Genomic DNA, 26,764 nt, shown 5'->3' on the forward strand with positions numbered 1-26,764 from the left:
GAGTGTGCACAAGCACTTCTGGAAGTCAAAATTCTGCCTCTAGAAAACTTGAAGCTTCTCAATTGCAAGGGAAATATGGGTAGCCAGGAGTGGCACCTGTGCCACAGGTAAAACCAATGGTTCTTTCAAGTGTGACTGAGACCCAAAGTGGCCAAGACCCAGCTCCACCCAAAAGCTCCTCCTGATCTCCTCAGAATTTAATTGGCATTCTTTTTAGCACACACACAAGGCAGATTAAAGAAAAACCCAAACAGTGTGCAGGGTGGAAGCACCATTACATGGTATTAAAATGTCAGAGGTTTGAGCTCTGTGTTGGCTTAGTCATGAGTTACCAACAACCACTGATGGCAGACATAAAGCTTCCCTTAAATTATTAAGCATAAAACAGCAGACTGTAATATTTTGCTAAACCAAAGTACAGACACAGACAAAGATGTCATTTCAATATTTGAAACCAGCAAGTTTAATTTAAAATAAGAGCAAACCAATAAGCTCAGAAAATAGCAATGTGTGAGAGGAAAATTACACTGCTAGAGAAAAAAGTGGAAGGACTTAAGAAATTTATAAAAGTAATCTCCAAGTGGAAATTAGAAATCAACCCCTAGAAACAGAATAACACAAAAGAAATATTACTGTCCACTTTCTAAATCAATATAACACTGCTACACGACAGAATTACCATGGTAACTCAAGTAAAAAGAATAAAGCAATTCTTATTATTTCAAAATAAAATCACAGCCTGAAGCCCAGCTTTTATTACAACTGCTGATAGATCGCTGGCTTGTATTTATCTGAAATATTGCTTTTCAATCAGCTATTTTATGAATGTACAAATTTCACTGAGCAGCCCACTTAGACCAAATGCTCAAAACCTGGCCCCCAAAAAAGCTAGTCAAGGAATCGATTATATATATGCAATTTTCTTTTTTTTTTTAAGGGAGCATTACTCTATATATTCTTTTCCCACTCTAGCCAAGTTAAAGAGAGATAAGGAAATGAGCGAGAGTAAGTTAAAACCTTGTTTAGTCCGACTTCTTTAAATTCCAACTTAGATTCCCCGGAAAAACAACAACAAAAACGAAAATAATAATAATAATAAAAAAAAAAAAAGCAACAGAACAACAGTAATAAGAAAGAACAAAGAGGAATAGCAGCATCCCCTAAATAGTGCAGGGCTGCACAAGGACAGGGACTGTGTGTACATCAGGGGGTGTGCACAAACACATGAGAGGAGGCACATCTGTTCCCTCCTGATCAAAGGCAAAGAGAAAAAAAAACACTGTCTACACACAAAGTTGCTCAAGGACGTTTTGACTTGCCCTGCTGGGTACTTCAGACTTTTCAAGCATTGTTTGTACAGCTTGGAAAGTGCAGCAAGCCCGGGATACTCGTCTGAAGGCACAGCTCAGCCGAGCTCCCCCCACGCCCCCACTGCTGGTGCCACCTTTTAAACACATTAGTGCGAGGGGAAAAACCAGCGGGTCACCTTCTGCTCTCCTCCCCCAGACGTTCAGAAGAGCATCGATCGGCACCTGAAAGCAGCAGCCGGACTTAAAATAACGGAGGCTCCTCCTCTGCCCCTCCTGCAGCAAACACCCCGAGCATCCCGGTACCCAGCGATGGGGCAGAGCTCCTGGGGCTTGGAGCAAACCCGTGCACAACCAACATAACCTGAGGAGTTAAGGTGCTACCTACCAAAAAGAAAGAAGCCACCGGGGAATGCCTGGAGGCTGTCAGGGTGTTTTACAGCACAGCCTCACCCTGTTTTTTCTGTTGCCCCCCCGAAAATGGAAGAGGGGAACGAGACCGACACTCACAGTCAAGGCAGGAGCAGGAGGGGAATGTGACCAATGCTCATAATTATGGCAGGAAGATAGGCTAGTGAAGGCTTTTCTTCAGCAATTTGCAGTTGCTTGGACAGGACCTCAGGGATAAAAAAAAAAACCCCAAAATTAAAATTGCCAATTGAGAGGGGATCAATAAAACTGCCCCCGAAACAGTTAAGGAGAGCAATTGCTTCAATAGCACTCTGTCCTTCCCAGGAGATCCAGAAGTTATTTCTCCCTTCTTCTGCAGAGGTCTGACCTCCTAACCCAGCACGGGACAGCAGGCAAGGTGGGACCCAGGCTCAGCAGAGACAAAGCAGAGAGGAACAAACCAGGGGCAGCTAAAACACAAAAATTCACCCATGCCTCATGGGGGTAAGGTACATCCCTCAGATATCCAGCCCTGAGTTCCAGGGGATGATCACTTGGGGTGCACAAATTCCTCAGTACTGGCAAACTGCTTTGAGGATTAAAAGCAGCAGTGATATGCCAAATATCATAGCTGGAAGTAAAGACAAATGCTGCAACGAGAGCAATAAGCCACCTGCCAGCTGTCTTTTATATTAAAATATTTCAGTGTTCTTAGAGCTGCTTAATTTCCCATCTCGCTCCAAGTCCAGAGGAACTTTGTGGGCTGCTAGCTTTGCCATGCAGCAGTGACATTGCTCATTGACATTGCTCATTATTTTTAAAATAGATTTAGAAGCTGTGATCACGCAGCTCAATCTAAAAGCATGCGCCGTTTTTTAGTATAATGTGGTCCTTTGCCATCTACTGCAAATGGGTTTAAAAGCAGGGGTGGAAACAATGTGTGCTTAATCTGAATGTGGACTGCAGAGAGGTTGCACACTCAAATATCTTGTTTTATGTGGTATCTGGTTGTATTTTGAAACACTTTTGAGAGACTTGGAGCCAGCTGAGGTCACAAACAATCACATACAGATTAGAAAAGGGAAAGAAGCTGGGGGGAGCAATGGGGAGCCCACTCTGACACACTGAAATAGGACACTCTAAATATCACTTAGTATTTCTTTAAAAGAAAAACTAGCCGAAATAGTAAGCTTCAGAGAAACAATAAATGCAGAGGTGGTTAAAGAGTTTTTATTCAAATAAAGTCTTGCCCCAGGAGATGGAAGTAGAGTCTTGAAATACAGAGCTAGGATGTGCTAAAAGCATCACTGTGACACTTTTTGGGGGAAAAAAAAAAAAAAGAGGGGAAAATACCTTCCTTGTTATACATGACAAAATAGCAACTAAATGTTTGCTTTGATCCCAGCGCATAAAGGGTGAAGCTTTTAGGCAAGGAGCGGCAGGTGATCTCAGCTCTTCTGCAAGTCCTAATGCTCCTAAAAGCCACTCTTCCAGTTTCTGTAATTGGGCATCAGTAGTTAATGTAGTATTGACTGCATTACATGCTCCTGTGCATCCTCTCACTAATGCCAATTGCATCACCTTGTACATTTACCATATTGCTTAGCCAATAGCTGTTAAAAGCAATCCAAATCATGAATCATATAGGAAACTTTTAGCAAGACACGACATCCAAAGGAGACAATTTACAGTTGAGTTAATCTGGGTACATTAGCGAGACATGGATTCAGGAAGACAGACCAATTTATGTTACTTTGGTTTTACCCTTTATTGCTTTGTATAGGCAAATGAATGGAAGGGCATGGAGTGAAAACAGATATAAAGGAGTCCTCTTCAAAACAGATCTCCATTCTGTGCAGACAGGTCAAAGGGTTTGAGACTGATGCTTATTTAGGCTTTCATAACCGTAACAGGGTACTTACAGAAATCATTTTCCACAAAGGAGTCTAAGGATAAATATATAATGGATCCTGAATAATGTTCAGTACCCACCCTCACTGCGAGTACATTAATGCAGAGACCTGGCTGCTCAATATTATCTAAGGCATGGCCTGTCCAGGAGTCACCTGCCACCAGGAATGCCAGAAGAGGCTTCACACAAGGTCCCAGGCAGGTTGGCTCATGAGCTCAAGGCAGGAGGTGCTCTGGAAAAGACACCAAGGCTCACCAGCTCAAGCCAGTCCTCTGCCCAAACATCTCTACCACATCACTTGTGAACACACAGAAAGTCCAATCTTCTCCTCCCCACCTGCCTGGTAGAGACTGCATCTTTTTGAAAGGTATACCCACTTCTCTGGAACAGAAGGTAAGGATACTAGCAATAAAGAAATATTGCTTAACCCACTTCAGCTGCAAAGGTAGAGCCAACCAGGAAAGAAATTAGGAGCGAGTTTCCTCTGAAAAAGTACATATTATAGAACAATTTCACACTGGATGCTTGACCAAAAGATGCATAGCAAATCGACATAGCCCCTTTCTGCTGTTCTGATCAAGCTCGGTAGCATCAGTATAATAGAGATGGGGGAAAAAAAAAAATAAAAGGACAGCTAGGAAGTGTGCTGTTGCCTCAGCTTTTATGGGTAGTGAGTAATTTGCAGTATTTGTGGAGGGCAAAAAAAAAAAAAGTGGTAAAGGAAATCTAGGGGAAATAATGGCTCATCAGCCAAAAACTTTACAAAAGAAAAACTGAACTGCATCCTTAAATATTGGATTCCAAAATACTGGAAACTCTGGTGCTCTAAGCCTAGTTTAAAAAAAGATCATGATTCCCCTTTGAAAAGCTTCCAGAAGTCCCTTCGAAAGAGTTGCACATGCAGGGAAAATGCCAAAACAAAACATTTTCACTAGCTGATCAATTTAAACAGCTGTGGTAAAGCTGCAGCCACTGGCACCATCATTAACAATTTAAAGCATGGCTGCTTTTGTCTTCCTTCCCAGTTACATTCTCATTATGCCTTTTTATTTATTAGAAACACAGTCCTCCGGAATACATTTCTATATCTCAGATCCATAATAAACCAAGTAGGAACATCCCTGGCTTCTACTCAAATGGATGTTGGCGAGAGGGTTAATTGTTTAATTCTGGTCCAAGTTCTCTGCAGTTCAGTCATGAATATGCAACAATCATCCACTTTTTCTTTAAGAGAAACCAGAACTGTTGATATCAATAGTTTAAAAAGAACACAAATAATACTTTCACTGCTCAAATCACCCTTTCAGAGTTTGATTAGCACGCAAGGAACTCTAAACACTGGCGTAAAGAATTTGAAAATGTTCAATGAAACTTAAAAACCCTCTAAATTTGGACAAGGGCATCCATTATCTGCTTTGACATGGAATAGAAGTAGAAAGTAGTTTGGAAGAACATTCACTGGAGAGTTGAGCATCTGTTTGCATGGATAGCACCCCACGTCGTGCTTGGAAACTTTGGTTTGGGAGTCATCCCATTGGAGGACAGAGAAAACACACACAGAGAACTAAAAAAAACAGTAGCTGTGGTGAATTCTTCTCAGATAGGTTTAATTATGTTAATCTAATAGTGAGCAACGTTCATTTTAAAACGCCCTTCCCTCCACCCCCAAGTCTTCAGTGAATAGGAGCTACATTCACTGAATAAATCATTCCCTGGCAACAGTTACGCACATTATTGAAGTTGGGGGCAGTGATTTCTGTATGGTTTAAAACAATGTCTATGTATTCTAAATGATGACAATTCTGTCCAATTTTTAAAAGATATAGACCCATTAGAGTTTTATAGTCCAGCATTTAGCAGCATCTGCAGTGCCTTCTTTATATCTTATACTGCAACGCTTAATGCTTGATACCATTCTTCTGATTTTGAATTGATTTCAAGTAAAATACCTTATTTGCCATAAACTTTCATATTCTTTACCTAAGTAGGACTCCTCGCAGATGCAATCAGTCATAATGCTAAAAGAACAGTTTGCCTTTAGCAGAAATGTAATAGTTCATGCTAATGACAGAGAAGCAAAACTTTGAGCAGCAAGCACATTTCCAAAGAGAATAAAACCATCTCTAAACACAATGCCTGAAAACCTTATGAAAGCCTCCAAATGAAATCAATTAATCCTCCAACCATGATAAATTTCTTAACCATTTAAGAAACGTATTTCAGACTCTGCTGTGACCCTTAATCACCAGACCTAATGGATTACTTTATTAATAATGCACTGCTCTTAAAAGGAATTTTTCTGAAGATTCTACCATAAGAGAGCATTTTTGGAATGGCTATGACAAACAGGCTGACATGTTCACCTTGTATTTATTAAAGATAATAAAATTTAACACTAACTCCAAAGAAGACAAATTATGTTCTGCTGCCAGGGTATCAAGTATACTTTCTACTGCATTAAACCAAAATTAGACCAAACTGATTTCCAAGAACAAGCTGCTTCCTTTGCCCTGTTACCCAAGCTGAAAAATGTCCTTACACCGTTTCAACGCTTGTTATGTCAACCAGGCAATTATCACATGTCAACAGCATCTGGGGATGAAGCATGATGACATCCTAGCCAGATCCTTCAGCTACCTAGTCTGAACAAACACTAGGAGCTATTTCATCACTTGCCATACTCCTATACAAAGCAGTTTGCTCCTTCCACTCTTCTTCCCATAGGATGAGATTTCTTTAAGTTGATATCTTGATTTTCAGTGCTCCAATTACAGTAGCCTCCACCTCTTGAATAGGTTTAGGCAATTACTTTACTACCCCGTGGTTCTGCCATGCTTCCATAATTTCCACTTCAGGGGCAGAGGGATCTCCAGGAAGAACTATCTCTAGCTCCACACTTGGTCAGCTTTGGAGAAGCAGTGCAAATGTGTTTTTTGGTCTTTTATGGCCAAACTGAGTCTCAAATTCTGCGGCTAAACACGCTCCAATTTTATTTAGAATACTTCTTTGACAACTTTTTATCTCCTCTTCATGAATATATTAATCCATTGCTGTGACTTCTGAGTCACAAAAGGACACTGCTTCATGAACTAAAGCCAGACCAAACCTCCGAAATCACACCAAAACCCTATGTGTGAAGACCAAGCCCTCAAAAAACCAACAGGTAACTCAGCTAAGCAGGCAAAAATAAGATCTTTGGTGACCTTTATCAGTCATTTCTTTAAGTAAGCTGATGTCTGGGAAGATGTGGAAGCATTCTTCATACATGGTAAGCTAGACACCAACGGACCACAGAAAAGATCCAAGGTAAAGTGGCACAGGAGACAAAAAGGAAAGAGAGCTTCAGGAGCATTAGGCAACAGAAAAGTTAAATTCCATGTCATGGGAGGAAAAGCCACCATGCCATCTCCCCTTCTCTCTATCTATCTCGGCATGACTCCTCAATAGGTACACCTGAGACAGATACACTCCAAGGAAAACAAAAGATACCAGCAGCATGCAGAACAGCTCCTCCTCCTACGTGGCACAATTTGTACCTGCTGTATTTTAGTGTGCATGAAGATTTTTATCCACAGAACAGGATTGCTTGGACCAGTGCTGCTGCAGCCAGGTGTGTCTCCATATCCATCTACCTGTCTATGGTACCTCCCTATGGCAGCTGGCATGCTCCCTCGTGAAGCCAGCCCACAGCCCTGCTGTCCTGGCCAGGGCACTGTGGCACAACTCCTGTCACTGACATTACACAATCCATTTCTCTGCTTTTCTAATTCCAAATGCTGCGGCTTTTTGCCTTCTATGTGGGGCAAGATGGGCTCTCACACAACAGGGAACTCAACTGCTGCACTAACCCAGTTTCAAATTACCTAATATTCATTGCCCTCAATACCTCCCATCAACCTAAGACCCATTCTCCAACCCAAATGCACACAACCACTGAGTATCCATATTGTTCTTTTCCTTTTTAAAGAAACTATGAAATTTTCTTTCTATATAAAGCCAAGGTACATGTTTAATGGAGTCCTCTGATGTGTTATTTACTCAGCCTACTCTTGAGATCTGTTTAATCAGAGTTCTGCTCAAAAACACAAAGGAGCCGTGATTTGGGGTGCTCCTGTCTATGCAAACATCGGGATGAACACACAGCTGATCAGTGCTTTTACAAGTGCACACACACTCCACAATTTGGTTGAAGGATGCCATGTCTGGTTAACACAGCACAAGTTAGCTGAAAAGGAAACTTTCACCCCCCACACACATAACAAAGAGCTGTGATTTCTATTAGTGCATTTCATACCATACATGCTGATTACCAGGCTGTGCTTCATTGTTAGCAGAGATTACAGCTGGGATAAGCTGCAGCTTTTTCCTAATTGCTATTATGATGACTGAATTTTTGTTTTGTGTCAAGCATTATTCACACATTATACTCCAAAATTTGATCCCTCTATGATGCATTATTGATTCCATGCAGGCAATCATACTGCCAATGTGAAGAATTAATTTGGGCTATTCTACTTGATTTGCATTGCTCCATCATAGCAGAACATAGTTCTGTAGGGAGGCACAAATTGAAAAGGGAGATTTAACAAAATACAGAAAATACTGCTGCCCTTTAAAAGAGATGAATCCTAAGGAGGGGGAAAAATACCCCCCAAAAACCCAAACCCAGCACAGCACGTGTGGTCCAGAAAGAAATAAGGTCAGTCAGCCAAATTCATCTTAGTCAGAGGAAGGTTACAAGAGTAGCCTTATGCCTCTAATAAAGTAAACTAGCTTGCTTCAACTTATATTGCCAAAGAAAACAACTGAACACCTCTGAGAGTGACACTGCTTCAAAGCCTTTGAAACCCTGTTAGCTTCATTTGTTTTCCCAGCATAAGCAATACTCAAGCACTTAGCGTGTCTTTTATCCACAGGCCAGTCAACTGCAAAGCTGATCTAGAAGATGTGTAACAGATGCTCCACATCTACTCTTTTTTTTTTTTTAAAGTTCTACTGTGTTAACAAAGGAACTTACGAGATCTTAACAGAAATAAAGCCTGTGATTTACTTTATTTCCCCCCCCATAAATAGGATTATTTCACAGTTTTGGGATGCCAACTTAATTAGCACGGAATAAATTCAGAAGGGCATGACAACGTACACAGAGACTTTTATCTCACACTGGTCAACTCTTAGCCCAAAACTGATTGAATCTGCATATAAGAGGGCACTGATAATGATGCATTTCTGCTTAGTCTCATATTTTAGCGTCAAGTCTTTGTGAAAAGTCCACATTTTTTCATTGTCTCCAATGCTTCATGGAACAAAATATCCCATGCCATCCCAGAAACTAGATTAAAATTCTACATGCGTGAATATACCAGAGTGAGTATTTTAGAAATCAAACTTATAATGAGAGAAGACCTCAAAATGCTAGGTTGAAAATACTTCCATTTTTGGGAGGCAAGGAAAGGAGCTTGGGAAGAGAAACTTTACTAGAAGACTTCTAGTCTTTCAATAGTCAAGCCTTCCTAAAATTATTCTCCAGTGCAGTACTAATTCAGTTGTAAAATACTAGAAGACAGATATGGGTTGTGGAATAAAAATAATATAATTACAACTTAATAGCACTGAGCAGCTTTCAGTACTAGTCACAAAACATGGTTAGCATGACCCCGACACAGTAAAGTAAGTGACTTTGAATTACAAGTTATTTTCCTCATAAATATTTTAAAAAGCAATACATATATTCAAGTAAAATCAATGTTACTGCCAAAACACCCAACTTCCAATTTCTCCAAGCTCTTTTGCTCCCTGTGAAAAGCTGTTTCCTGTCTACAGTCTTACAAATATTCAGTAATTTCTCTTACTCTCGAATGGCAACTGCCTATGACTTATTTTTTCTTTAAACGCTTAAAGAGGTTTCTGAAATAAATTTTCAAAGATCAGGGAAATCCATTCCACGGCCCACTTCATCCATTTATACAGGTGGCATGAAGTAAGGAGATAACAGGCAGAATTGCCTGTTAGAAGTTAAGATGCAGCTCCTGCTTTGCATGCACAAAGTGCCACCAAGGTGGAGGTCCCTGGCAAGAGGCAGTGCCATGGATGGAAGTCCATGTGGATGGCTACAGAACCCTTCTGCTCTGCCTCAGTTTTAATACTTGCTTTCAGTGAGGGAAGACCTAAGCCACAAAGCAGCCTTAGCAAAAAAAAAAAAAAAACAAAAAAACAACACAACACTCATTAAAAAGTTGTGATTGGACTTACCACCTTCGTCCCAGAAACTACTAATGACTGAGCAGTTAAGTTGCACACCCTGGCAGGCAACGTGCAAAAGATAGCATCAGGTCATTCAGGTTACTAACTAACACTGTCTGATATTCCTCACAGCAATTTGTTCCCCTCAAGCATCCTTGATAAGGACTAGTCAGCTTAAAAAAATAAGCATATGTGAAGTCCTAAAATCAGTCAAGCCCTCCTTCAGCTTCATTCATGAAATTACATCCCAAATGAACATCCACTTCTGCTATTAAAAGAAGGGGGTAAATTCTTAGAATAAACCAATGCTATTTTTTTTTTTTTTGCCACAGAGACTTATTAGCTTCTTGTCATTATGTTTATAGCTATGAAGAAAAGCTGTGAGAAATACATATTAAAAACGCACATTAAAGAGACCTAAATGGCATGCAAATGAAAGGGAAAGAAAAATCGCAAAATTAGATTTACAATAAAAGCTGTTAAAACTAACAGGCTAAAATGGATATATTAGAGTAACTTGGAGAAAGAAAAATCTACATAGATATTTAAAAAAAAAAAGAAAAAAATCAAGCTGTTTCTGCTGTGTCCTTCAGCAAGCACAGCCTGGAGTAAACCCTTCTTGGCTGTCCGATCATGTCAGAGACGAGGTATAAAAATAAAGAGCGAGCATGCTTTTACCTACACAAGAGAAACACATCAGAAGCTCAGAGCGGAACACTCTGAAATGCACGGCGCACATCTGTTTCAAAACTACTTATTTCTACATCAGCAGCACACAGAAGACACCGAGCACAGGCTTACACAATCTCAGCCCACCTACCGTCCTCCTTGTCCAGCACCATCATCTCCGCAATCAAGAAAAGTCCGGGCACAGATGTTTCTTCTCCAGCAGCCTCCGCTCAGGGGAGAGGAGAGCAAGTCTCTGGGAACACAAATGAGCTACGGTACAGCTGATCGTCCTTTAGCAGCAAGTGAGCTCTAATTACCCAGTTGTCCAGCTTTTAACCTAGATTGCACTCAGTTAGAATTACACTCAGAAATAAAGCACTTTGCAGATACAAAAGCAGTCTCACCTACTTTGGTGCCTCAGAATTGCAAGGAGCTAAAACTGCAATTTAGAAAGAAGGGGGATCAGAGCTGTTTCTTTGGTTCTCACCTTCTAAATGGCTCAATTTACACAGTATAATCTATTCTAATGTAATTGCTTTTGATAGCTCATAACCCCGGCTGTTGCAACTACACAGCTTTCAGCCTTATAAAGTGTTTTCCCTTTGGATTTAAGCTGCATCTAAATCCGAAATTACATTCAGAGAGCCTAGAATACCTAAGCCCGACTAGTGCTGCCTCTGCCTCTCAATTGGCGAGCCCTGCACTCTTGCGATGAATAAATGCACGCGTTCCTTTCCCAGGGCCCCCTCTCGTGCTCCTGCCGGGATTTCCTGGCGGATCGCCGCTCCTTCCCGGCTCAGCAGCACCACCTGCAGCCCGCCCGGCCCCCGCCCAGGTGCCACCGGCCGCGGGGCCACCTGCGCCGCCGCCTTTGTCCTCCGCGGGGCCGGGGATGCTCCGGGGATGCTCCGTGCGAGCGGCGATTGTGCCACGCAGCAGCTCGGGCAGCTCACAGGCTCGCAACTCCGCGCTGCTGATGCCGGCTTACACTCCCAGCTACGTTTCACACGTCTCTGGTGACCTAAAAACTTGATACTGATTTTCTGCCGCGAACGTTTTTGGGTTTGTTTTCGCGTGTCGGTGTTAGTTTCAGGGTGCGCTCTGCAGAACGCAGTTCCCTTTTCACTAGGTCAATGTTACAATGAATTTACCTAATCAAAGGCGATACAAACCCTTAACAGGTTTGCTCCACTTCTCAGAAATGCCATCAATGCTTAAATATAAAGTGACAACTTGGGGGCCCACATCTTTTATCCCTCATCCCACAACTCTCACTCCTTTCCCAGACAAGTCATCATTTGCTGTCTCCAATGGCTCTGGCAAGGATTGCGGGATCAGACACTGCGCTACCAAGATCAACAGCACCGTTTCACTCATCCCAGTCTTTTAATCTGAGAAAACATTTCATTTCTGCTTTAATGATACTTCTTCCTCCCCTTTACAACTGATACAACGGTACTCTAAAGAGCATGATAGCGGGCTCAAGTTATATATCCTTAATACCCATTTTTAATTAGATTCCTTATCCCCAGCTGAAGTGGCTTTTCCTTCCCCCTTCATTCACAATACTTAATCCTAACAGTCCTTGAGAATATTTGATGTTAAGTGTATCGTTTTACATTGAACTGTTTTCATCTAGTGCTTCCAACAACTCCTGTTTCCTAGTGATACTAGTTTGCAAGTGTTGAATATGTATTTCATCGTAAGAGTGCAACCACCATAAATAATCACTTTCTTTTAGGAAGTGTCACAAGCTAAAAAGGAGGAGGACTTATCCCAAAGATTAAAGTCTAATAGTTAAAAGCATCCACGCAAAAACTAACAAAACCAAAGCCTTTTCTAGATTTGAGGGGCTTTAACACTTTCAATATACTATTGGCTTCCACCAGAAAATGGTGAACTCCAAAAACGTTCCATCTTTCTGTCTGTGTACTTTTCAACCCCGCCACCTTCAGAAAGGGCACCCCAAAATATATGGTACATTTCAACTTCCCCTATTTGGTAACTACAAGAAAAAGGCAAGGTTTTGATAAAAATGAAGTTAGCCATTGTCTGTCACAGCTGACTTCTGCAGCAGAGCAAACTAGCAGACATAATGCACTCATGAAAAAATACGCAGCACCAGATCAATGTACATTTTATTCCTTTACTGCTCCATCATGTCATAAGGCTGGATTATTCCCTGTGCAAACAGATTTTTTTTAAACACTTTATCTGCTTACTCATTTCACACACCAACAATTAAAAAAAAGTTTTATAACCCCCAACACATTTGTACAGCAATTTAAGTCAACTACAATTAACACAATCTGTTGGAATTAATCATGCTACCTGATGTCAGTTTACTTTTTTAAGCAGAAATCTGGTCTTTGCGATCAAAACATTTACGTATTTGAGAAATATCTTAACTCTCATTATCTCGAAATTTATAAATGTGCTGCACGGTGCGTCGGTTGGCTTGCCCACAGCACATTCTGCAGTGATTTACACACTGGAACTGACTAAAATGGGAGCCTTGAAGTTTTTCTCTCTCAACCTTTTTCTCCCCCGCCCCTCTCGCCCCTCTTCTCTCAGTTCCTAACATTTGTTCAGGGATGATACCTGCCAAAGCTCCACTGTGAACAGTATTTTCTAATATCAAGTCATGTTGCATCAGTCAAGTTATATTATGTCACTTCAAACATACAAAACGCTGTTACCTCCCTGACATAACTTGACGTGATGCCACAACACATCAAGTCAGAAACGTTATTATTGTTGTTATTTTTTCAGCCTGCCCCTCCATCCTCAACGATATCTGTGAAGACCCACAGAAAAGTATTACTGAGTGTCCACTGCTCCTCGGCACGGCGGACCGTGCTTGCCAAGGAAGCTTTCTGCTCACAGAGCCAGAGTGGAAACACAAATCCGCAGTTATGGCACCGCTGGGACAATCCTGGTGTCACACTGGGGCTGGCACACAGCCCTAAGGCCCCGAGCTGAAAGAGTGGGCAGCTGCCTCTGAGGCCAATGGCCACGGCCCAGCTTCCCAAGTAGCCTTCAGGGATGCAAAAGTAAGGGGCACGTATCTACAAGGCAGCGAGCATCCTCCTTGCCATGCACCAGGACTTCTGGGAGGGGTAATCCTGAAATCCTGCCTTCTCTGTGCAGTAATAACTATGAATACCCCCACCGCTGCCAGAGACCTCAAAAGAAGAAAAACCCCTCAAAGAAAAACTCTACATGGCAAAGCCTCTTAAATCAAGGGGAGAATTGGATAGTAGCCACAAGGCTGGGATTTTTAGATGGTAAAAATCGGACCGGTTTCTGGGAAAAAGAAAAATAAAAGGGGAAAAAAAGAGGCCATTTATGGGAGTAAAACAGACCCATTTTTATTAACAAGCTCATTCAAGCTTGATTTCAAAAGGAATTGGTTTAGTTAGCAAAAGCTTCCATTTCAGTCCATTTGTAACCTATGCAGGTCCAGCATCCCCTTTTAACATTCACAGATGAGCGGGCAAGTGGAGCCCATTTGAATCAGGCAGAAAGAAACTTACAAAGGTAAAATGACCTCTTCATAAAAAGAGTTTCTTCTCTGAGTCTCACCTCCTGTCCCCCATTTCTCCAGTGCACCTTTAAAAGTGACCACAATTTCTCCTCGAGCATAACTACTCCATCAATAGCACGGGAGATTCCTAGGCATTACTCCACCTTGTTGCTCTGATCTTCACATCCCTTCCATCAGGGGTTTGTTTCCTACTTTGCTCCTTTTTTAAGTGCACCCTACACCGATTTCCTCTTTACCTCTCCCATCCACCACCATTATTCCCTGTTATACACAGGCGCTCGTGAAACCTCCTGGAAGGAGGCTGTTGAGAACTGTCTGGATAATCAAGGGTTCTAGTTTCATTTCCTTACAGCACCGTCAGGCCGGCCCCGAGCTCCTCGTGTTTAATGAGTACGTCTGAGACACTTGAAAGAGCCCAAACAGCCCTATTAGGAAACTCTCCTCAGATGTCGGTCTGTGCTCGCAGCTCACCTGTGCCTCTCGCCCCTGCAATGGAGCAGCATCCTGCTGGCAGCCTGTCAATCACACGGGAACAGACTCGGGCTGGCAGGCACCCCCTGACAGAGAGGCACCGCGATGAACACATCACCGGTTATTATTATTATTAAGGGGTATTAACAGAGATGTTAAGAGCCCTTCTTCCCTTTTCCTGCAGCAGCTGAGCAAAATTCAGGGGACTCTTGCAATGCAGGTTACCCCTGAAAGTGAGGTCGGAGAGAAACACAAACCTTGTTCCATACACCAGTAAGAAATTACCCGTGTTTAATTCCTCGGTCATTACTTAAGCTTTTTACCTAAGTGCACAGGGGGCTCGGGATAAGAAAAGTCTTTCTACTGTTGTCTCTCCCTGACCAGTTAGATAAGTTCATTCCCTCTTCTCCAACACACGCGCTTTCCGCTGGAGCACTACAGACCCCATTAATAACACTACATCAGTTTGCTTCAGAGGGCTTCAAGAAACTGGAGGACAGAAAAGATGCTGGCTGAGGGATTGATTCTCCGAGGGCCCAGAGGCATGTGACGAGCTCCGTCGCCACGCACCTCTCGGGGGCAGCGAGCATTTAACCTTGCGGTTCTCAGCGCTCCGGCCCCCTCCCACAAGCCAGCCCGGACCGCTCTTCGTGCCCGTCCCACTCGGCGGTGTCGCGGCGGGCAGACTCTCCCCGTGCAGAAGCAGAAACTCCAGACCGAAAGCAAAGGGGAAGGGGATGGAAAAGAGGTAGAGGGGAGGGAAAAAAAAAAATAAAAGAAAAAAGAAAACAGCGAAGGAGAGAGGAGAGCATCTCCCACTTTGTCCCTTGAGCCTGGCATCCACTTTTCCGAGTTGGAGCCCCCGGCAGCGCGGCACAGGGACGTGCTGTGGCCATTGACAGCGGCAGGCAGGGCCGCCCTGCCCGCAGCGGGAGCGCGGGGCGGCGTTCGGGCCCCCGCGGCCTCGGGAGCCGCCGGAGCTGGCCCGGGGGCGACCCGCGCCGAGGCCACCGGCGCTGATCCGATGGCGGCCCGGTGTCAGACACCCCCCAGCCCCGCAGCAGCGGGGCCGCGGCCAGCCCTGCCGTGTGTCCGCCCCGCCCGGCCCGGCCCGGCCACCGCAGAGAGCGACCCGCGGGCGCGGTGCGGCGGGGCCAGCGTCCCGGCTGTGTGTCCCCGTCCCGGGTGTCCCCGGCCCCGCCGTCCCGGGCGTCCCCGGCGCCGCTTTGTGAGCGAGCGCGGCGGGACAGGCCGGGCGGCAGCGCCGTGCCGCGCCGCGGGGCAGCTCCCCCGACCCCGCCGCCTCCCTCCGTCTCCCCTCCGCCCGTGCCCGGGCGGCAGCGGCGGGCCCCGCGCCCCGGTCCCACCTACCGTCCTCCTTGTCCAGCACCATTGTCCCGGGCGCCGAGGGCGGCCGCCGCCGCCGCCGCTCCGGCTCCTTGGGGCGCTCCCCCTCCAGCCGCCGCTCTGGGCTCCGGGGCGGGCGAGGCTCCGGGCCGGTGCACCGCGGCGCTGCCGAGGCGCGGGGCAGAGCGGCGCGGCCGGCCCGGCGCTGCCCCGGGACGCGAGTTTGGAGCGGGGCTGCGGCGGGCTAGGGCCGCGCTGGGCGCCGCGGAGCCGGAGCCGCGCTCCTGCACCAGCCGCCTCGCCCCCGGCCCCGCCGCTGCAGCTCGAGTGCCAGTTTAGGGATCAAAGGAGGAGGGAAGGGAGAGGGAGAGAGGAGAAAGGTGAAAGAGGACCGATATCGGGGGCTGCTCCCCCTTGCTCCGTCCTTGCCCAACCTGCGCTGTCAAAAATTGTCTTAATGTAATCGCGTGTGATCGCTCGCAACCTCTCTCCCCTTTGCTGTTGCTACAGCAAGAGCTTTCCAGGCTTCTAAAGTGCTTTTCTCTTGATTTCACTCTAAATCTAAAATTATATTCAAAGGAAGGGGGGGTGGGAGGGAGGAAAGATGTGAACCTATCACTGAAAGCAAAAGCACTTGCCGCCTGCCTCGCTCGCTCTCTCTCTCAATTTATGTGCTTTGCACTCTCCTGCTGCTGAATAAATGCACACATTTCCCAGGGACCCTCAGATTCCCCTGTTAATTAAATCAATTCATTATGCTCAGATCTGATTAGCAGCCCCTTCCCCCCCTCTTTGAATCAATTATTCAATACACAAACATAATTGCCTGTGCCAGAGGTGTCTAAGTATTAGCTTATTTAACTCCAAGGACACTAATTACCCCTAGGGCAAGGGAACTTTTCTCATTAATTCTGACAAAACACAAAAGCACAGTTAAAGTGTGTGTGTATATACGTGTGTGAGAGAGAAGATGGGGGAGCGCATAGCCGAGGAAGGGAGGCATTGCTCTAACACACGTGTTACTGTATAAATAAGCTCAATTTTTCTTTCTACCTTCGCGTTAGATTTTTTTTTTCCCCCCACATTTTGCCTTTGCTAAACTTGCCCCGTCTGCCTCTCTGTTTTTAAAGTAAGGAACAGATTGGCATTGCGGTGGTGTCAGTTCTGGAGTGAAAGTGCTCGCATCCAAAACCAGAAAGGAAAAAGTATATGGGACTGATAGGGAGCAAAGCAGAATTTGAAAATAGTTTACTAAAGCAGAAAACTGTGGCAGACAGTCTTTTGTACTTTAAAAACCCGTGAAAGGAGTAGCCCTCTGAAGCAGCAGGTAAGATGATACATAATCTAGTATGTACTGGGAACAGTTCTGAATTGTTTACCATTTGAATTAATGTCAGTGCCCACTATTAATGTACTTGCTTCCTACGTTTACCATAATGGGCTTGATTTCCATTAGCTGAAGCTGGAATGCTAAAAAGAGCCCGGGCAAGACTGATGCAAACCGAGATCGACCATCATTGTGGTGTCTGAGACGCATGACTTCTGGCTGGCGTGTTACCCAAGTTTTACCTCTCTGTGAACTTCCTTTAAATTAAAAAAAAAAAAAAAAAAGGAAAAAAAAAAGCTAAGGAAAAAAGAAGTAGTAATTGATTCCCCCAAATTAGGTTTTTACTTTCTAAAGACCTGTATTGTTCATGTCCTCAATGTGCACAGAAGTACTGAAGATTTTCTTTTTGTTTCCTTAGGCAATGCATGAGCTGATCCATTAATCCATTTGGCTTTATATATCAGGAAAATAATATTAGCTCAGCTCATCTATTAGCTTTTATTTAGGGCCCACCATGTTGCCTTTTTTTGGACTTTTCTTCAGGCTGGTTCCCCTTGAAGGGAGACAGAAAATTTTTGATAGATTTTAGGGGAGATAGTGCTGCATATCATCTCATGGGAACTGTCACATCCTCAGTTCCCCATCTTCACATTCACCCCTGTCAAGATACCCATTATTAAACTTACCTGTTTGGCAACTCTACCCACTCTCTTTAAGGCACACCTTGTACACATCACCTATAGCCAAGGGAGTCAAAAACCCCACAAGCACTTCCTCTTCACCCCTACAATAAACCAAACAAACCCATAGCTAAGACTACTTGGCAACAAACAATAAATATGGCTGGGAACATAAAGTTGTGTTTCATTAGTGCACTATGTTTTTTCTGTGAGTACACTCATATAAGGATAAAAATGCTTTCAGCTTTGTAACACAACAAACCCAGTTAATTCTCTGGTTTTTAATTTCCACTCTGTGGCACATACTGCACCCACAGGAACTTGGTCCTTCTAACTCCGTGAATAATTTTTTTTTTCCTCCTTTGAAAGAACACAGCAGCACTTGAAAAATACTGACCTTGGGGAACATTGTGCATCAACTCATTTCTGAGCATGCTTTTGGTCCTTGAGCCCATTCCTTTTCTCACTGTGGCCAAAGAGACTTTTGGGTGCAGAGCCATAATTTCAAGATCTTGGTATGCAAGCCTTGAGCCTTAATTCTGAGCTTGCCACAGGGATGGTGTGGTTTAATCTAAGCACAGACTTACTGAGTGGCAGAAGTTTGTCTGCATGCACTGGAGCTCAAGGTCACTGTTGGGATGCCAAGGGTAGAGTGGGAAGAAACTGAGGAAACAGAGGCTGACTTTGGTATCGTTCTCCAGAAATTACGTTTGCTCTTGAGCCAACAAAGGTGGAGTCACTGGGCATGAAAAAAGACCTGGAGGGAAAATGCAAGAGAGAATTTTGCACTTGTGCAGACGCATAAGGGAGCGTCACACAAGGGGAGAAAAATAATGCCAAAACCACCAAAACATTTCATTCCCAAACACACATCCTGCAGTTTGAACAATCTGCTGCAATCCTGCAGTTACAGTCATGGGGATTTTTAGGTTTACAACTTTAATAAGGTGAAGAGACAAACCCCAGTGTAAAGGTCCCCACTGTACATAAATTACTTTTTCTAGCGTGGTGAAGCATTGTCCTGCGTTTGCTTCCATTACATCTGCTCACTGAGTAATTTCAGAGGAATGAGAAAGTTTCAGTAATTTTTGAGCCTCCTTCACCCAGTAGATTAAAAGTCTCATACAAGGAATTTTACCACACTTTTTTTTTTTTTTTTTAATACCTTGACACCAGAGAAGAACAGCTAGATGACTCCTTTAGAAAACGCTTGTGTAGGCAACTGGCCCCATAACGAGTTACTGGGAAAACTTGACACAGATCTGTGTCTGGGAATAAGCCTGAGCTCCCCAACCCTCTGTTCTCTGGAGCAAAGCACTAAAACAGCTCGCTGCTGGAGGAGGACCAGACAACACCACTGCATCACTGAGGTGCCAGTTCATCACTGAGTTGCCAGTTCATCACTGGTGTGCACTGGTTTTCATTCAATTATGGTGCCTCACACTCCCTGGCTAGGCAGTTCTGAGAAGCCATCTCAATACTGCAGAAAACACAGAAAAAAAGGGAGCAGCTGTGCTCTGCTTAGGAAAGTTTCTGGTCTGATACTAATTCCTGCTATTCCTAGTGCATGAGGGAAGAGGCATGCAGGAATAAACACACCTTTGTGCAGCCAGGGCTTGGGCTCAGGCCTCTGGGTCTAACTTGAGGCTCTTGCTCACTAGCTGCTCATACTTTTTCCTTTTGGCTTGAGCAGAAGCAAGAGAAAATGAAGTTTCTTAAGAACAACACCTCATTCTTATTAAATTGCAAAGTCCACAATATACTTAAGTCAAGGCTTTAGCAGACCCGTGAGGTTTCATATTATCCTATGCTTGAATGAGGCAGATGACTGGAGCAAAAACCAGCTAATGACATAAAAGCATTCTTCTACTTTCAGTCTTTCTTAATTAAGGACTTGGTTAATGTTTCAGTGTTGGGAATTATAAAGCTTCATCAGGGAGGTTAATATGTTTTTTATTTTATCTTTCAGCTGACAGGATTAAAAAAGAATTCACAATAAAAGTGAAGGTGATTAAGTCACGTGTGCTAGTCAGAATCCCACAGTGAAGCAGCACCAGGCCGTACCAAAGAGTACCCTGCACATAGTGAATTTAGCAGTTGTTTTCAAAGTCAGATTTCCCTGCAGATAAGACTTTTATCTGCCAGTTTGACACATGGGTTCTATTTCTTGAATTCACACAAATAACTGAGACAATTTGCACAGTTCTGTACTAAATTAGCTACAAAACATCTCTGTATTTTTACCTATTTCAGAATCACTTACACCTACCTTGCTGGTGTCAGAAGAGAGTGACCACAGGCCTGACCTCATACCACAATTCAGCAGCCCTGTAAAGGAGGAAAATCACAAGTGCTCTGAAAAGTTATGTTCACACTGAACACGGGTGGCAGTTCAAAAGACCACTTAAATACATACCTGAGATCTACAGACCTCAATTATTTCTAAACTCTGGCTTGCTCTACTTCTCTGCCTATGCATTGTGAAAATAAATCACTCGATTCTGTTACTAGGTTTTACGTGAAATGAATGTTAAATATTTTCATAAATATAGGCTAACACTTAATAAAGAAAATTGTGTGTTAAAAATACAGCATTTCCTTTGATAGAAGAAAATGGCAAAGCTTCAAAAATAAAACTCTGGAGAATGAGTTCTTTGCCACTGTGATATAAGGCTAGAACTTTAAGCCATTAGGCTTTACAATCTGTAATGACCTTTTAGGGAACTTTACAGTGGATAAATTAGTTATTCAGAAGTTTTGCTGCTGCTCTCCACAGCAAAAAGTTAAAAATAATTTTTTTTTTTTTTCAAAAATTAAAGTAACAAGACCTAAATTTTTGGACTGTTTCTTGTTTCATAAGACATTTAAAGGGGAGATTCTGCAGCTCTCATGTCCAGAAGAGCTCAGTTTCTTTCTACATGAGAAACTGGTATCAGGAAGGTACCAATACAGGCAGGGAGAGGTCTAAGGACACAAGTGAACAGCTTTAGAGGAGGCCCAGACAAGGAGCTGGGACAGGCTGAATTCCCCTGGGAAAAGCATAAAGAGAGGAGATGCTTTCCCAATAGAAGCCTCCTTTCTCCTTCCACCTCTCAAAACTCTCCCAGGCTCGAGTGAGATGTGTTCTTCCATTTGTATGGTCCATCAGCTCTCAACAGTGATGTAAGATTTCAATCCATATCAAACTGAAGTTCAACAGAGGTTCAGGAATGCACCTTTAGCTCAATTTTTCTGAGCAATCCAACACATGGACTCTGACTGCCACCTCTTCACACAGCACTGCCTGTGCAGAGTTTCTTTAAAGTAAGTGGAAATGAATCCTTAACACAAAAAGACACCTCCAAACTTACAGATACACTCCAGTGACAGTGTTTTCATAACGTCCCTCGCTTTCATTTGGATCAATAATTGACTTTTCTGTACATTCTTCTCCACTTCAAAGTTCATTGCTAGTGCAGTGTTCTCCTGCAGATACTTTTACTCCTCACCTTGGTGAGTGCAGTAGATAAACCTGAAAGACAGATCTGGCATTTGTATGTCTGCCTCAGTTGTTTCATGGAGGAATCCAGAGAGACAGTGCCTGGTTCTGGAGTGACACATGGAGCTCTGGGGCTTGTTGCCACATACACTGTTATGATCAGAGCTTATTGCTCCCAGCCTGATGTCAAGCAGAGACTAATCAAATGTGAGATGGGTGAGCAGAGACAGAGCCATGGAGCTGCCTTTTCATGATCTCTTACTGTCAGCTCTTCTTTAAACTGCAGCAGCACACAGGGGTCCCAATCATGGAGCTAGACCACAACATATTGTCCAAAAATCCCAGTGCCCTTCTTCAGTAAGACAGCTTCTTTCTTCACTGCCTTGCACTAAAGAGAGCAGGCAAAATTGACACAGAGTGGTTGGAGATGGAAACACATGAATTGAAGAGATAAAATGTGATGTCAGGCTCATGTTGTTTTGGGATAACAATACCCTAAGACACTGCCAGTTTTGTGTCTCCCTATGTTTTGTGGCTCCCTCTGCCTCTACTTGGCATGGATGACATTTGCCAGGTCTTCATAACATCATTCTAACAACGTATCATCTAAAAATGTTGATCCCAAAGGAAAATGGCTGCTGGCACAGGAGCTGTAGGTGCACACAAAGGATATGGTGTGGCAGCTGAACACACAACACAGGAATTCCAGCTATTCCCATGGCAGGGAAGGTCTGCTGCACTAGGCTGTGTTTTGCACTTGAATTCATCAGCATCCAGTTCCATCTGAATCTAATGGTGATAATCTTCTTGATTCGTTAACACATGAGATGAGAAAACACATACACAAACCAAAGAGATTAATATTTTGGTGTTTGTTTGTTTGAAAATAAATCCATCCTGTGAAATTACAAGATTTCTCTCTGAATCCAAAGAAAGAAACAAGTTCAATGAAGATGAAAGTTAGGGAAGATGTTCTGATAAAAGCAGGCAGGTGGAGGCTCTAATGAAGGCATACACTATAGTGCACATCTTGCCAATATTTCTTAATGAATAATATGTGCACTCAGATGAGAATAGTATTGATTGAGGTCTGCAGGGAAAGTTCTCTAGGAAAAATTTTTATTCTAGGAGCAGAGTCCTTTTTGGAGGATTTTGATCTTTTCCTGCTGCAACCTTTCTCCTCCCCTCTCTTTGTGCTACCCAAAGCAACTGACAGCCAAAAAATGAAAAGCCTCCCCTGCATCTAATGTATCTATCAGATCCAAAAAGAAATTTATATACCAGTACTAAGAATGGCTGCACCATTCTCCTTAGCTGGTAGAGGACACAGCAGTGTATAATTAGGACTGGATTACTTCGCTCAGAACTGGAACAGAGAGCAGATGTCTTGCATTAATATTGGCATTTGATTTCACACACTTTCTTTGCCATGTTTGCAAAACCAATTTGCCTTCCTATCTTGGATCTTGCCTTTTGTTTACTCTCAGGCTGCTGCAATGCAAACAAAAAGCCACCAGTGGCAGTATGAAAGTACATGTAGAAGTTCAGGCCCTTAAAAAGTGGGTAGAGTTTAGGGTTTAATTACTAGCATAAAATATCAACTTATTTTCTGATTGTTGATGAGATTGATATGGTTGGTATGTTCCAGTGGTGCCAACTCAGACAAAAGAGGTCATGACATTATAATGCATTTGTGAACATAAGCCAACAGTGAAAGATACACCTCTTCCAAATTAATGTCATCAGACTCTCTCTGTAATACATATGAGAGATGCATCCCCCTTCTCAAACACAGCTAACCTTTTTTTCACCTGTTTTTCCACACAGGGGACTTCAGTCTTGATTTTGCTCCAGTTCAACATTTCACATACAGAATCCTTCCAGAGGGCCTACAACAAAATTTCATGCTGTTAAAAATATTGGCCCCAATTCTGAACTGCAGCCAGCTTGCATTTGATAGCAGCTTTATGGCTGCAGCTGGGTTCTGGAGGTTTCTTAGGAGGCAAAGATGATCTGCCTTAATTTAGGAGCATCCAGAGGCTGTTCACAATGTTCCACACTACAGCAGCACAGAATGACTGTAATAGGGGCAAACTACAGCAGCACAGAATGACTGTAATATGGGCAGCTTGCAGGCAGCAGGGTGACGCTGACAAACTCTAGAGTCAATACAGGGATGCAACCCAAATTGCCTCACCACTGAAACTCTTCTGCAGTGGTAGCTTTGGCCTCAAGACACGCTCTTTGCTTTACTTGGTGATGGAGAATGCCCTTCAGACCCTGCCCTGCAGCACCAGGCACACACCTGTACCACCTGTTTGCAGGTGACAGCACCTGTTTGTATCATACAAACCTGTTTGTACCTGTTTTTGTTTCCTACAGAGGTAGGAAAAGCTCTGCATGATACAAATTTGGGAAGACAACTCAACTCTACCCAGACCTATATCCAAACCCAAAGTTACTGCCTTTGTTCATTTGTGATGCCAGACACTTAGAGAAGGGGGTGATTTCTGTGACAGGGTCTGAGATTTTGTGCTTGTAGACCACCAAGTCCATTCCCCACGAAAACTGTCCCTTTTCTGTCTACCCTCTGTACACAATGGCAGCTGCTCCCCAGTCCTAAAGAATGTTGGATATCTGAACAAAATGACAAATTAGGAAAAGACAACTGCAATGTTGTGTGGGTAATTTCACATGATTCTGGCCCATCAGCAAATGACAGAAGTGCAAGAAAAACCCGAAGAAAAATAAACAAGAAAATACTCAGAAGAAATGATAGTGGTTGTCACAGCTCTCTTTAAGCAGGTGAGAAACTCGGTCTGAAAGCTGTAAAGATAACTACAGAAATGATATCATTCTCTCAGTGAGAGCTAGAAAAGCTTCTGTGCTCACAGGGAGGTCAAGAAGTGAGAGCCCAGTGGATCATTTTGTTGCGTTTTTAATGCTTCATGGCACAGGGTCAGTCAGAAATCCCTATCCTGAGGTCATGGTTGGGGCACTCTGGAAAGCAATCCTTTCTCTGGCTGGCAAGGCCCTGCTCAGGCTCTGCTCTTTCTGTGTCTCACAGAAGATTATTACAGCCCACTCCTCCTGCTCATCACCCTGGGCACTGGCATTCAGCATCTCTGGGATCCCAGTGGCCCCAGGGCCCTTCCCTGTGGCATTCTGTCCAGACTGGTGCAATGCTGTGCAACAAAAACCCATCCAAAGCCAACCCTGGGCACCATTCAGGGCAGTAAAACTCCTCACCGTGCCTATTGATAAGCAAGGACTAATATTTATTCTTAGCTCCACATTTAAATAGCACAAGTTAGACAGAACGAAGAGCATGAATGGCAACAAACTTGTCTGATAACTAAGTAATGAGTCCTACTTTTATGGCACTAGCCCCTTGTCAATGCAGCAGCGTGGTTACACTTGACATGTGGGGAAACAGGGATAATCATCCCTGTGTGAACCTGCCTAGGAGATGGTTTGACCTAGAAGAAGTTTGACTTGGAAGAAGCTGAGAAGCACAGTTTGGAGGGCCTCCTAATGATTACATCTGTTTTAAACAGACATATTTTGACTATAGCTTCCATACCAAACAGTCACCAGAGTCAAGTGATCACTTAAAAAGGCTGAGATACAACTCTGCAGTATTTTACAGTGGATTTAATAGCTAAGCCTCACAGGAAAAAATACCACCCTGCAAGCACATAGCTGAAGCACGGACATTTAATGAATGCTGCTCACTGCCTAAATGTGAATTCACACTACAACACCCTTGCAAATGATCTATAAAGCCTCGCTTTGCTAGTATATCAAATTTGCATAAATATACCTCAAATATTTATAAATCAATAGATAAAAGCACGTGTTTAAAAGTGACTATCAAAAGTGCATACACACAGAGTTCTTACATGCTCTAATTAATCCAAATAATCACATTTTGCCTTATTAAATTAAACATTATATGGATAAAATGGAGCTTGCCATCTAAGCACTAAAATACTTTTAGAAAGAAACGCTACTGCCAAAAAAGAAACAAGAAAGAGAACATGCCCATGGAAGAACACTTAACTGAAATGTAGCTGCAGGATCTAATGCCATGGAATGACTAACAATAATATATATATTACTTTTAAACAAGCAAGCAGTTTTGGGTAACTTTCCACTTCTCTGTCTGGTGCTCCAGTTTCAGCCTAGTGAGCTATAACTGTTCAGGATAAGCAGAAAGCAGTAAAAGAGCCTGCTAACCCTCTTGCCCATTTAAAAAGGTCTCCTCAGAAGCAATGAGAATTCCTTATTTCCTCCAGCTGCTTATTTACTGGTGCTTCCCTGCCTTCACTTAATTAGAGCTAAAAAAACCAGCAACAACCATCCCTGATAGTTTTAAAACTCTTTTGGAAAGAGTTTCCAAGAAACCCTTTACTTATCAAGGGGTACAAAGAAGCACTGAGAGCAGCTGTGGAGTTTGGAACAAATTTCTTGGTGGGTCCCACTTTAAGGCTTTTATACAACTAAGGAATCTAGCCCTGACTGAAAGGAAGTGATTAAAGTTTTTAAAGACTACAGAGAGTTTTACACAGAGTAGTGTGATACTCAGGACCAATTAAATGCCATCTTAAGTACTTAACTGAAGCATTTTTTTTTTTTTTTGTACACTAGGAATCAGTTAAGTGGAAGGAGCCAAATTAAACTTACATTTGAATTGACTTAATTTCAAGAGATTATGCATCGTAATTTAAGAACGATTTCAGGAAGCTTTCAGTGGAGCAGTCTCTGTTCAGTTGACTTCAGGAGCTCTGTGTTAAGTCTGAAAAAGGAAAACACGCCAGGGCAATATGACATGCTCAAGAGCAAATAAGTGCAACTAGCAGCAACAAAAGTGTTGCAATTAAGCCCACAATAACGCAGGTGGCATCACATGAGGAGGTCTCAGTCAAGAGAGACTCAGTCTGCACAAGGACACTGAGTGAGTTTGTTCCATTGCAGGCAAGAGCAGTAAAACCCAGGTTTGCTTTTTCCAACATGTGACAAGTTAATTTGCCACATGTAATAACATGATATAATTACTCACATGCCCTTTTCTTTGATGAATGCTTTTCTCAAGCAGATATGACTTTGACACATATTAGGGAAAAGGGGATATAATAAAACTTTTGGAAATGAGGCAGGACGTCTTGCAGTTAAAGAGCTAGACTGGAACTAGGGAGACTTGGAATTTAATCCAGGTCTGGCATGTTTTCCATACACTTCTAGCAAGTCTCTTGGGCACCAAAGCAAAAGTCAGGTGGCTGATAAAACTTTTCATAAATGCTTAGGTGCTCTTGGCACAAACATTTTATTAGAAAATAGAGGCTAGATGGCTGACTAGACATAAACCTGGGTAACACAACCCTGGCCACCCA

General features: G+C 43.2%; 2 protein-coding genes across 4 annotated transcripts in view; both read right to left on the reverse strand.

Annotated features, from left to right (window-relative positions):
* The window catches only part of LMO1 (LIM domain only 1), a 59,676-nt gene extending 43,122 nt beyond the window's left edge, over positions 1 to 16,554 (reverse strand). Inside the window, exons 1-2 of one of the 3 annotated variants that reach the window (XM_088175625.1) lie at positions 10,926 to 11,317; positions 10,673 to 10,774 (exon numbers count right to left, since the gene is read on the reverse strand). In XM_088175625.1, coding sequence (XP_088031751.1) covers positions 10,673 to 10,697 — 25 coding nt within the window. In that variant the 5' untranslated portion in view covers positions 10,698 to 10,774; positions 10,926 to 11,317. Of the gene's footprint in view, positions 1 to 10,672; positions 10,775 to 10,925; positions 11,318 to 15,910 lie in introns of those variants that run through there. The other 2 variants (XM_088175626.1, XM_088175627.1) reach the window with 2 other exon arrangements.
* Positions 16,555 to 17,318: 764 nt separating this feature from the next.
* LOC148221687 (uncharacterized) overlaps positions 17,319 to 26,764 on the reverse strand; it is a 51,256-nt gene continuing 41,810 nt past the window's right edge. Inside the window, exons 7-12 of the mRNA XM_088175728.1 lie at positions 26,058 to 26,169; positions 23,172 to 23,260; positions 20,163 to 20,221; positions 18,481 to 18,650; positions 17,900 to 17,997; positions 17,319 to 17,470 (exon numbers count right to left, since the gene is read on the reverse strand). The gene's annotated coding sequence lies outside the window, so the exon portion shown is untranslated. The remainder of the gene's footprint in view (positions 17,471 to 17,899; positions 17,998 to 18,480; positions 18,651 to 20,162; positions 20,222 to 23,171; positions 23,261 to 26,057; positions 26,170 to 26,764) is intronic.

Source organism: Sturnus vulgaris, chromosome 18 (genome assembly GCF_052056855.1).
Source record: "Sturnus vulgaris isolate bStuVul1 chromosome 18, bStuVul1.hap1, whole genome shotgun sequence".
Taxonomy (NCBI): domain Eukaryota; kingdom Metazoa; phylum Chordata; class Aves; order Passeriformes; family Sturnidae; genus Sturnus; species Sturnus vulgaris.